At 40.1% G+C, this 12556-nt stretch overlaps 1 protein-coding gene across 1 annotated transcript; it reads right to left on the bottom strand.

Moving 5' to 3' along the window:
• Positions 1–7167: 7167 nt before the first annotated feature.
• On the bottom strand, positions 7168–10081 carry DKK1 (dickkopf WNT signaling pathway inhibitor 1). The gene is made up of 4 exons (XM_060033659.1): positions 9783–10081; positions 9387–9549; positions 8077–8220; positions 7168–7953 (listed from the first exon to the last, which is right to left on the bottom strand). The coding sequence occupies exons 1-4, from the start codon at positions 10026–10028 to the stop codon at positions 7700–7702; spliced, it is 807 nt and encodes a 268-aa protein (XP_059889642.1). The 5' UTR covers positions 10029–10081; the 3' UTR covers positions 7168–7699.
• Positions 10082–12556: the final 2475 nt, after the last annotated feature.

Raw genomic sequence — 12556 nt, 5'->3', positions numbered from 1 at the left:
AAAATTTTAAAATTTTAAATTTTAAAAAATTTAAAATTTTTAACTTTTTAAATTAAATTTTAAAAATTTAAAATTAAATTTAAAATTTAAATTTAAAATTAAAAAAAATTTTAAAAAATTTAAAATTTTAAAATTTTAAATTTTAAAAAATTTAAAATTTTAAAATTTTAAATTTTAAAAAATTTAAAATTTTTAACTTTTTTAAAATTTTTAAAATTTTTAACAGTTTTACAGTTTTATTAGTTTAACCTTTGACTCCTTTTTTCTTTCATTTAAACACACAAGAAAGACCATATAGGTTATTACATTCAAATATATCTTTAAATAGAATTTCAAAAAAGTTTTTCAATTCAGAAACTTGAGGTACTGCATGTTCCAAGTCACCAGATAAATCTTTAGCCTATTTTAAATATACTATTAAATAACTTAAGGGATACAGAAACTTCAGATGGTTGAATACCCAGCCCTGTTGGTAGTGGTTAAGAGCCTAAAGTTTGGAGCAGACTTTCTGATTTCAAATTCTGACTGTAACTTAGTAGCTTCATGACCTCAGGTCAACACCTTAAGCTTTCTTAACTTCTGTTTCCTCATCTTTAAAGTAGGAGTAATAAACATACTTCCCTCATAGAGGTACTGTGAGAATGAAATAAATATATGTGGAACACTTAAATTAGTCTTTGGAACCTGAAAGATGCTCTCAAAAGTTGCTATCATGATCATTTCCTGCCATTTGTATTGCTTAGTTGGGAGGAGGTTTTATTTGTACAGTCCCCAGTTATGAAAAAGTAAAAATATTAATTGAATTCCTACTGCTGGTCAAGCACAACGGTGCATGCTTTCACATTCTCATGTAAATGGTAACAATATGGATTCCTTTGCACCCCACAATTTCATGCACTTATCGTTTATCAGACCAATGACAGAATGGTAGCGTTTTGGAGAACAAAAAGAAGGAAGGAGAAAGGTAGAACTGCGTATTAAAGTAAAACAAAACCCCCTAAATCTCAGTGGCATATCACAAAGTTTATTTCTTGTTCATGCAAGTGGAAGATGGGGGCAGGGGAATTTGCTCCTGCTACTGTTTAGAAATGCAGGCCGAGAGTGGCTCTTCCACTGAATTGCAAGGCTGACATTATCTCCCCAGAGATCCGCAGATGGAGGAGAAGCTAGTGCAGTGTCTCCAGGCAAACATCCCCTTGGCCAAGGTCAGTCACGTGGCTGCAAAGAAGGCTGGGAAACGTGCTTAGGAGGAAAGGAAAACTGGTTTGGTGAATAGATTACAGTTTCAGACACAAGGTCTGAAAGGAAAGGTCTGGGAGGATGCAGCTGCAAAATAAATGTTAGGTAATCAGAATGGAAATACAAATAAGACAATTGAGAGTCTTATGGAAAGAGTAAGGGAATAGATGAGAAGGGATGGATGAAAACTATGGAGATAGGAATAGGGCTTCTTAAAGGGACAGAGATGATGTGAGCGACAAGGAGAAAGTTGCTGAATGAAGTGTTAATATAAGAAAACCATTGGCCAGTTTCTGAATTTTGCCAAAAAGTGACTCATCCTTAGAAAAGTGGAAGTTCTGGCTTTTTTATTTGTTTTAAACGTGTTCTGCAATATGATGACTGTCAGACATAGCACTTAGTCCCACTTGATCAAAAAGATAATCAAGACTGGTAATAAAACAGTGAAATGTGCAGAGATCCCTGAATAAAGAATTTCCATCTTCTTTGTTGTCTCTAGCTTTCTGTTTAGGATAGTTATAAAGTCCAGTCCCCCTGCCTGTAAGATTAAAAGCCAAGCTGTCTGAGAGGACAACTAAATTGTCAGGAAGAGTAAGGTGAGATTTTTCTTACCAATAAAGATGTCTAAACTAAAGTATGTCTCAAACATATCGTCTTCAGCTCCACTTTCACCTAATATGGTAACTGTTGCTGAAAATGAAGAGTTTTTACCTTTCTTCTTTGCTTTATAACAGATTTTTAAAAAATCGGCAAAGTCATGCTTCTCCCAGGTACCCCACACTCTAGCCACAGTGGATCATTGCACTTTTTTAAAAATACAGTATGTATTTTTATTTTTTTAGCTTTGTAATTTGGCTCACATTGTTTCCTCTGCCTCCAATACCCTTTCTTTTCTTTGTGAGCTCCTTCTCATTCTTTAAAACTATATATGGTAGATGTGACACCTGGTGCCTGTTCCTACACACTCCTCAGAACTACCAAAATTCCTTCCTATGAAAGGTGGACTGGCCATAGTCAGCCGTGTTTGTATTGTAGGATCTGGGTAACCAAGCTAGCCAAGTGCACCTGAAGTGCACACCTGAACAAAGCTGCGCTCATCAAAACACTTGCTGAGGAATCTGGAATAGTCGCTGAGAGGCTAAGAAGTTTGCTGAGCAGAGCTGAACCTGAAGGTCACTTTTACTGGGGACAGGATATATGCCACTTTGTCAAGCCTTAGGTGTGTGAAAATTACAGTACAGCAGAAATCATTAGCAAGCTATGAAGCCAGTCTTCAGAATGGTTTCCATACTGATTTTCATAAGAGGTAGCATTCCAATCCATGTATCCCTTTTTACTTTCTCTAGTTTAAATGATTTCTCTTCCTTGAAATAAAAGGGCCTTGAAAAGAAGACAGTTCAAATACCATTGCTTCCCTGAAGCTTTAACAGAGCACCTACAGACCGATTTAATTACTTTTAATCTGTTGTTAGATATTCGTATATATGATACAATATCTTATCATTATGTTTTTTCAATAGTGAAGACCTAAAATTGAGTGCTTACTATAAACTATACATGATGCTAAGTGTTATTATAATGTATGCATTATTCTCACATCAGCACTCTAAAGTTGGCATTCACTCCATATTATTAATGAGGTTCTATCCTTTGCCCAACATCATTAGTGGAAGCAGAGGGAGCCATGATTCCAACCCAAGTCTATCTGATTCCAGGTGCTATGTCTCAAACCACTATATTAAACCAACCCTCAGCACTAATAGTTGTTTGTCATCTCTTGCTAAATGGTGAGTTCCTTGAAGTTAGCATATTACATATGTTGTTTCAGATGTTAGGATAGTACCTATTGAATACCAAAGGCTCAATACACGTTAATTGAATTAAAATTCTCTAGCATTATCCAGATTGTAGTCTCGATTATTTATTTTTTTAAATTTGTTTATTTTATTTTTTTAATTTATTTTTGGTTGTGTTGGGTCTTCGTTGCTGCACATGGGCTTTCTCTAGTTGCGGCAAGCGGGGGCTACCGTTCCTTGCAGTGTGCGGGCTTCTCATTGTGGTGGCCTCTCCTGCTGTGGAGTATGGGCTCTAGGTGTGTGGACTTGAGTAGTTGTGGCACGTGGGCTCAGCAGTTGTGGCTCACGGGCTCTAGAGCACAGGCTCAGTAGTTGTGGCACATGGTCCCATTTGCTCCGTGGCATGTGGGATCCTCCCGGACCAAGGCTTGAACCCGTGCCCCCTGCATTGGCAGGCAGACTCCTAACCACTGTGCCACCAGGGAAGTCCATAGTCTCTGATTATTGATTTGATTGTTTCTAAGCAGTTAACAGTAGGACAAACATAAAGGCCCACATATATACACACATTTGTACAGCCATCAGATACCTAAATTATTGAGATTCTTTATTTTCTATTCAGTGTGGAGACAAATAATGTATTTTATATTTTGGTACTGTACTCAGTAGTAATTTAGAAAGTATGAAAATTGTAATATAGAACTCAATGGAACACATTTTACACACCTAATGGTAGCTTCATCCATTTCTCTTCGAGACTCTTAAAAAAAAAAAAGGTAGTGACATGATAGACGCTGCAGTCAGTGAAGGAAAGTGAAGGAAATTTTAATGATTTTACCTGAAATTTTCATAAGTGGCAATGAGTGGTAATTTTGCCATGCAATAGAAATACTGAAATTGATACAATTTCTAACTGTATAATTATGTTACTAATTCCATGATTGAGTTAATGCAATTTGATTTACCATGGGGAAAGTCCATAAAGTGTTCTGATCTGCTGAAATATGAACAGTCATATTAGGCTGCATGTCTGTATTTTTCTTTTAAACAGTATATTCCCATCTTCATTCCTATCAGTAGATTTCAGGTTAAACAAAACAAGAAAAAAGGGATGGGGAAATGACTTGTTTGTAATTTTATTTAATAATTACTTTAAAATCAAAGGAATTAGAACAAGTCTACCTTTTTTTAACATCTTTATTGAAGTATAATTGCTTTACAATAGTGTGTTAGTTTCTGCTATATAACAAAGTGAATCAGCTATACATATACATACATCTCCGTATCTCCTCCCTCTTGCATCTCCCTCCCACCCTCCCTATCGCACTCCTCTAGGTGGATACAAAGCACCGAGCTGATCTCCCTGTGCTATGCAGCTGCTTCCCACTAGCTATCTATTTTACATTTGGTAGTGTACATATATGTTCATGCCACTCTCACTTTGTCACAGCTTACCCTTCCCCCTCCCCATGTCCTCAAGTCCATTCTCTGTGTCTGCGTCTTTATTCCTTTCCTGCCCCTATGTTCTTCAGAACCACATTTTTTTTTAGATTCCATATATATATATATATATATATATGTTAGCATACAGTATTTGTTTTTCTCTTTCTGACTTACTTCACTCTGTATGACAGACTCTAGGTCCATCCACCTCACTACAAATAACTCAGTTTTGCTTCTTTTTATGGCTGAGTAATATTCCATTGTATATATGTGCCACATCTTCTTTATCCATTCATCCGATGATGGACACTTAGGTTGCTTCCATGTCCTGGCTATTGTAAATAGAGCTGCAGTGAACATTGTGGTACATGACTTTTTTCAATTATGGTTTTCTCAGGGTATATGCCTAGTAGTGGGATTGCTGGGTCGTATGGTAGTTCTATTTTTGTTTTTTGAGGAACCTCCATACTGTTCTCCATAGTGGCTGTATCAATTTACATTCCCACCAACAGTGCAAGAGGGTTCCCTTTTCTCCACACCCTCTCCAGCATTTATTGTTTGTAGATTTTTTGATGATGGCCATTCTGACTGGTGTGAGGTGATACCTCATTGTGGTTTTGATTTGCATTTCTCTAATGATTAGTGACGTTGAGCATCCTTTCATGTGTTTGTTGGCCATCTGTATATCTTCTTTGGAGAAATGTCTGTTTAGGTCTTTTGCCCATTTTTGGATCGGGTTGTTTGCTTTTTGATATTGAGCTGCTTGTATATTTTGGAGATTAATCCTAACAAGTCTACCTTTAACTGAATGCCACAGATTACTATTTACTGTAAAATTGATAGGATAAACCTCTTCCCTCTTCCTCCTTTGACACAATTTAGCAAGAGTTTAATCATCACTAGATCAGTGATAAACAGACATCTTGTCATTTTGCCCATGCCACCCCTTATGAGTAGCTACAGCAAGCATGCTTTTTAAATTTGGATTTTCCTACAAAAATGAGTCATTATCTTATCCTCCAACTATATCAGCACATGAACACACACACAGAATCTATACTGATGGCACAATATTTGTTATAACAAAAACACTGGCAACAATTTAAATGTCTCTCGATAATGACTCTTTAAATTACAGTATAGCCATTCCAACATACTACACTCTTTAAGGCAATCATTAAAAGGAATGAGATACCTCTCTATGTATTACACAGAATAATCTGCAAGGATGTAAAGTAAAAAGTGCAAGGTACAGGGCAGTGTATAGAGTATGCTACCATTTGATAAAATGCTTTGTGAATGCATTCCCAAGTTCATGTATTTTCCATTCAAATAAATTGTTTAAAGTGAAATAATATTCAAGTGTCAGCAGCCACTATCTAAAATGTTTGAGGTTCCTTCAATGATCCTCTTTTGATTTTGGTATTGTGCCTGACTTCCATCTTCCAGCCTCCATTACTCGCTAATAAAGTAACTACAGGGTTTTTTTATATTCTTTTTTCACCTTTATAAATGTGCAGAATTTCTTTTTTGATATCCCTTTCTAAGTCTTCAGCTGGATAGGAAGAAGAGGCATCTCTTCTTGGTTGGTTTGTCATTCTCCCATCCGCGTCATGCAATGGGTTGCAAGGAGGGCTACAACCAGGGCTGATGTGCTAACATGTGCAGAGATGGAGCATCTCTGGTCACGGCCAGTTCCGGCATAAATGAAGGAATCCCATAGCCAAGGCCCTTTAAATGATTCCTCCTCTCCCCTCTTGAAACAGAGGCCCTTCTTTCTTCTTTTCGAAAAAAGGGTTTCCTGTTTCCTCTCCTCTGTTGTGCTTTATTGGAGATGGCAGGCCTTAGAACTGGCCTTCCTGGCACATCAGCGAACTAGCACATGTAGAAAAAGACAGTTTCTCCAGGGTGAGGAAGCTGAAACTTCCAAACAAAAGGAATGTAACAGCAGACATCCTGCCAGTTCCCTTCTCAGGGAAGAACCAACCAACCCTTGTGTCCTGTTGGCAAAACTCCTTGAAATTGAACCACTTCCGGGAATACAAAAACAACAAACATTCTAGGACATCTGTGTTATTTAAGGAAACTTTTTAGACAATTTATCAGTCACTGTCCTCTGGAGTCCCTTAAACCCAGCATTTTGTGGTTTTGATGGAGATGTTTGAATATTACAGAATAAGTGTAAACTGGGACAGTTGCTCTCTCCTTCCCCAGTATCAGATTTGTCAGTATCAAAGTTGGCAAATGAAAACACAAAGCCAGTTTAGACTTCATTTCTATGAGTTTTCTTTTAAACAATATACCCCTGTCCTCTTCCAATGAACAGATTTCTGGTTGAGCAAAAACTGAAATGTTCAGTTCATCTAGCAAGAGAAGCAAAGAACAAAATGAGAGAGGATTTGTGATTTTTAGGTAATAATTATTTAAAAATCAAAGTAGTTGGAACCAAGTCTTCCTGGCATGAAGTAGTATTTAAGATACTTCAAGTTGACTAATTTGGTACAAAATCTGCATGTATTTGTCAACTGTATTTACACACACACAAACACACACCACACACATAACAGCCCTCTAAGATCACACTGCCAAAATTTATTTATACTTGTAATATTTCATGGTATTAAAAGTTAAATTTTATTTCAAGGACTATCACAGCCTAGAGATAAATATAATCTAAGCACTGAGAGAGTACATTTTGGAAAATAAGCTAATATTTTCATGATAAATCTTACATACCTATCACTTGTCATTCCAAAAGCTCCTTACATTCTAGATTCCAGAACTAAAAGGGGAAAGGGTTTTGCATTTAAGAAGTATAAGCTGAAAGTATTTATTTCAATTCAATATGGAATAGGCTGAAAGTATTTATTTCAATATAGAGTATTTATCAGAATCAAGATAACAATGTATACAAACATTTACATAACAAGGGGAACAATAGACAATGCAGCACGTTTAGAAAAATAATTAAAAGTTTTGTTGCATTTACAGGTAAGTGCCACACTGAAAATTTACAACACAGTAATTTACTGCAATCAATGACAGGGGAGTTCCACAAAGAAACAAAGCTCTTACACTCCAGATTTTCGGAAGGTATTATTGGAATGCTTAACTGTAACCACAGAATTTGTACATCCTTAAGGATTGAGCTCACAAAAGTCACAAACAGTTTTCATAGCATATATTATGTAAATGGAGTCCACTGTGTTCAGACAGCTGGCTTAGTGTCTCTGACAGGTGTGAAGCCTAGAAGAATTACTGGCTTGATGGTGATCTTTCTGTATCCGGCAAGACAGACCTTCTCCACAGTAACAACGCTGGAATATCTCCAGCCCGTGAGAGCCTTTTCTCCTGTGCTTGGTGCACACTTGACCTTCTTTGAGAACAGGTTTACAGATCTTGGACCAGAAATGTCTAGCACAACACAACCCTGTAGCACAGTCTGATGATCGAAGACAGACAGAACCTTCTTGTCCTAGGAAGACAGTAGGAAAAGTACATGGTCACTGCTAAGCCTGTGTTATTCCATTAAGGTGATCTGAAAGACACTACTGATGTGCTAACAAAAAAGAATGAGACTTTAGATACTTTAACCTACCTTTGGTATGATACATTTTTGAAGACAGTGTAGTTCTTCTGGAGTACCCATCCAAGGTGCTGTGATCATTACCAAAGCTTTCAATAATGGTTTCCTCAATTTCTCCTCGATTGAAATGATTGTGATCAGAAGGCATACATATTCCTAAGGAAACAGGAGATAGTGATTAACTCCTGAGCTGTAATTTGTTACTGCTAATAGCTGTGACAGTGGCAGTCTTGTTATGCCTGCACCAATTTGAGATACCTCACTGTAGTGAGGTTAATTTAAACACGAGCCAAACTTCCTTCCAAGTGTTAAAGCAAAACTCCCCAGATGGACAGAAGCATCAGTCTGTACACTGTGCACTCACATGTAACATCCCCAATCTAGCCACTTAAAATACTTTCCCACCAACTGCGGTAGTGGCAGTGAAATTTCTGCCCATTTTAATATCACCCTTGGGGTAAGAAAAATAAAATCAGTCACTTAAAAAATTGTTTTTAAAAATAACTTCTCTGCCCTTGGTGCTATATAGGTACTGCCAGACTAAGTTAAGCAAATGCAATGCCTGCTGCCTGGAAGATTACACTCTTTACCACCAGTTACTTTACTGTATAATTTCTATATTACAGAGATTTAGTTAGTTCACCCGGAGTATTACTGGGTCCTAAGGAGGATCACCACCCTTAAGTTTATTTCTGGAGTCTTCTTTGGCTGAGTCTACCTCTTGGAGACATTAAACTTTTGTGGATCTGTGGTTGGGGGGAGGAGTACTTATTTTAAGGTAGCAGGAGGTAGAGGCAGAGAAGGATGGAGAAGCCTGGATGTGAGGGCATCAAGATCTTTAAGAACGGCCAGCACAGATAAATTACTCTGTCTTCTGATTGACAACAGTTTGAACAGGGATCTTGAAGGAGAGGCTAGTCTGGCAGAGCTGTGAGAGGCACCATAAGAAAAATGGAAAAGGCAACTAAACGCCCAGTCTGGTTTCCTTGGTCTCTGTATAATTCCACCTCCCTCCCCATCTTCTTTCTCAAAGGGTATCAAGGCGCTCTCTAGACAAATTTTTATGGAAGGGCCCACTCTGAGGTAAGACGTCGTGTTAAGTAATCGAGGGGGCACAAAGGGAGATAAGGAGCTCCAATATCTCTGTACTTCTCTTTGCTCCCTGGTTAAACACTAACCTGAACATTTCAGGGGAACCTCGCACGCTGAACTCCCATTTGCGGGTGATGCCACAGCGTTCTGAAAGCTGAGAGCATTGTCTCGCAACTGTAGGCGCACAAGCGCGGGATGGTTTGAGTCCGAAAGGAAGCTACCCGACTCACCATTTTTGCAGTAATTCCCAGGGCAGCACATAGCGTGACGCATGCAGCGTTTTCGGCGCTTCCTGCAGGAGAGGCAGATTTCCGCGCCTGCACCCGCTCCGCGGGTGGAACTCGCGCAGTACTCATCGGTGCTGCACTCCTCGTCCTCGGCGCACGGGTACGGCTGCGGGAAGGGGGCCAGGAAAGGGTGAGGCACCTGGGCAGCCAGGTACCACACTCCTGGACTCATCATAGTCCCTTTCTGTCCACCTCTCCAAAAGCTGCTGCTGCCCACTGCTCCCAAAGGCAGAGTTTCCAAATGCGCCTTGAACTGCACACAGCACGTTCTACGCCCTCCTCCCCCAATAAGACCTCTTCAGGGTCACAGCGTCCCCAGGTCCCCAAGACCCTTCTCACCTGGTAGTTGTCAATGGTCTGGTACTTGTTGCCGCCCTCGAACAGAATTCCCGGAGCAGCGCTGACTGCGAAGCCTGGGTGCCCGGCAGCGCCGCCCAGCGGTGGGGGCAGGTTCTTGATGGCGTTGGAATTGAGAAGAACCGAGTTCAAGGTGGCACTGACTCTGAACAGAGGGTGACCGCAAAGAGCCGCAGCTACTAGGGTAACCAACACCCGGGCAGCACCCGCTGTGCCCAGAGCCGTCATCTCAGAAGGACTCAAGGGAGACAAAGAGAAAGGAGGAATATCGCTTTACAAGCCTGGATCCCACGAAGCTGTGCTGGCGCAGCTGCAGAGCCAGGGTTCCGAGAGCCTCCACCGGTCCCAGAGTCCTGACTGCGGGGCTCTGCTCCGCCACCGCCACCGCGGCTGCCTTTATACTGTGGGCTGTGAGCATTCCGGCCCCTCGGGGGGGGGGTGGGGGAGACAACAAAGCCGGGTTGGGATTTCAAAGCGTTGGGAGGGGCTGGAAGGGGGTGTGTTTGTGTACATGAAGGGGAGCCTTTGACACTCTTCACCCAGCCCCTCCCTTGCGCAGTCGTTCCCCTGCCCAGCTCACCTTCGGGGTGATGGTAATCAGTGAGCATTAGAGGAGACAACTTTAATAAATGCGGGAAGTGGGAGGAACTCGGGTGCCCTTGCCTTGCAGTAGGGTTAGGGGCATGGGATCTCAAATACTTTTCAGTCAGGCATTGTGATATTCTCTGCAAAACCACTTTTCTCCTTTCTTCTTTACGCCAGTACTATTTTTTGTTGTACACACAAATAATATTCAGTATTAAATACAACCAGATCAGTAATTCAAAGTCTCTACCAAAACGTCTCAGCGAGAGGGCCAGGTGGCCCTTGCAAGTTGCTGATTAACCCTTTAGAGTCACGGTTTGCAGATTTGGGGTGAGATCCTCGGTTTTAAGTTCGTTCAATTCCACCCCCCTTCTTCCCCTCCCCCCGCCCCCACGAGAAAAATGTGCAAAGAGAAGGACATTTGCACATCAAACGAGGGTAAGAAGGAAGAACTAATTCTCTTTTGATGGGAAGTTTAGAGAGGGAGGCGAGAGACTGGTGTTTGGACATTAGATCAGGGGTGGAGGGAAGAGGGAAATGACCATCCGATAATCAAGCTATTTAATGTTCTTTGAATCTGAGCAGTCGCGGCAGTAGATGAACTTGATTAGGCAGACGCGCAAGATCAAAGTGGCAGGAGCGAAAGCGGACAGGGTCCAACGGCTGGGTCAGTGGTCCTTCCCTGATTCCCCCTTCTCAGCGGTGGGTTAACGCAGGGAGATAAGAAACCCTTAAGGCTTAGCGCCTTCCTCATTAGTATTTCATATTGCAAAGCTTCTGAACGCCTGTGTTTGATCCCAACTCAGACAGTTCCTGGAATCAGGGAATACCCGCTCTAGGGAGATAAGAGACTAGCTTCTGGAAAGGGGAAGCTGAAAGTGAATTTGTCGTCATGTAAGTCAGTGTATAAAAATAATAAAGTAAGGCTAGTGTGTAAGAATGCCGTCCTGCTCATGCATTGCAAATAATCGATTCAACAAAAACATATTGGAAGCCTAGTGCCCTGGCAATGGGCTATCCTTCACGTTGTTGCCCTCTGGGGGGGTGGGCGCGGGGGTGCATTGAATACAAATATTCTAACTAAAGTAATAATACAGATAAGAAATGTACACAGTTCTTTTTAAAGCAGGTTGATGTTATAAGTATAAGAAGATGGATAACTGCTATGTGAATTTAGAAAAAGAGATGATTGAATAATCATTGTTGAATGAAAAAGCCTAGGGTGTATTTATTTTGTGCTCCTCTAACCTCCAGGGTATTTATAATCACTCTACATACCGATCTACTATATTGATTACTGGGACCGCCACCAAGTGTAGCCAGTGGTTGTCTTGCAGTAGTATAATAATCCTAAAGTTAAGAGAGGAAGGGGTAGTTTTAAAAACAAATTGGTAATCCTCTGTGTTCTAATTTCTTGGGTTTCAAAGGTCATATTAAGAATATCTTCTAAACAATTATTTAATAATGCCTCTACTTGCACTGGTGCCCCTCCGCTATCCTAAATTCTATGTCCTGTGAAATTTCCTCTGGTTTACTGATAATTCCTCCTTAAAATTCTAACATGGATTAACTTGCACATATTTCTTTAGATTTTGTTAAGAACATGTACAGTAACTTAGACTTGGCTACTACTCTAAAAATTTTTAGAACAAATTGAAATTCGGAAACAAAGGGGAGGTTGTTTATATTGGCTTTTTAAAAATGAGCCTAAGAAAGGAACAAGCCAATACACCTTTTGTTGAGAAGCAGCAATGAACCAGATCTCCCCTGGGCAGATATGCCATGACCCTCAGCCAGCATGAAGTTTACATAGATGGAGAGGTATTGTAGGGTAAAAAGGTGAAGGCATAGGGGATTTTAGGTGCCATATTATCACCTGCAGAATATTGATAACAATGTCAGTAATCAATGTGTTGAGTGCCTTCCGTGTGGTAGAAAGTCTAGAGTCTGTCTTAAATTCTTACAATGTTGAAATGTGGAGAAAGAATCCCATGCCCTTGGGATGGATTAAAATATTTCTTCCTACTCCCATTCTCCTATTGAAATATACAATACGCTTTGCCACACTGAAAGCCAATTTCTTTTCCTCTTTTTGGAAGAGATGGTAAATGTTAAAACATTTAACGAATTTTGTCCATTAAGAACTTGAATTCACAAATGAAACCGCTGTC

Source organism: Delphinus delphis, chromosome 16 (assembly GCF_949987515.2).
Source record: "Delphinus delphis chromosome 16, mDelDel1.2, whole genome shotgun sequence".
Classification (NCBI taxonomy): Eukaryota; Metazoa; Chordata; class Mammalia; order Artiodactyla; family Delphinidae; genus Delphinus; species Delphinus delphis.
Note: the sequence above shows the minus strand (reverse complement) of the source record. Positions and strands in the feature narration are given on the sequence as shown.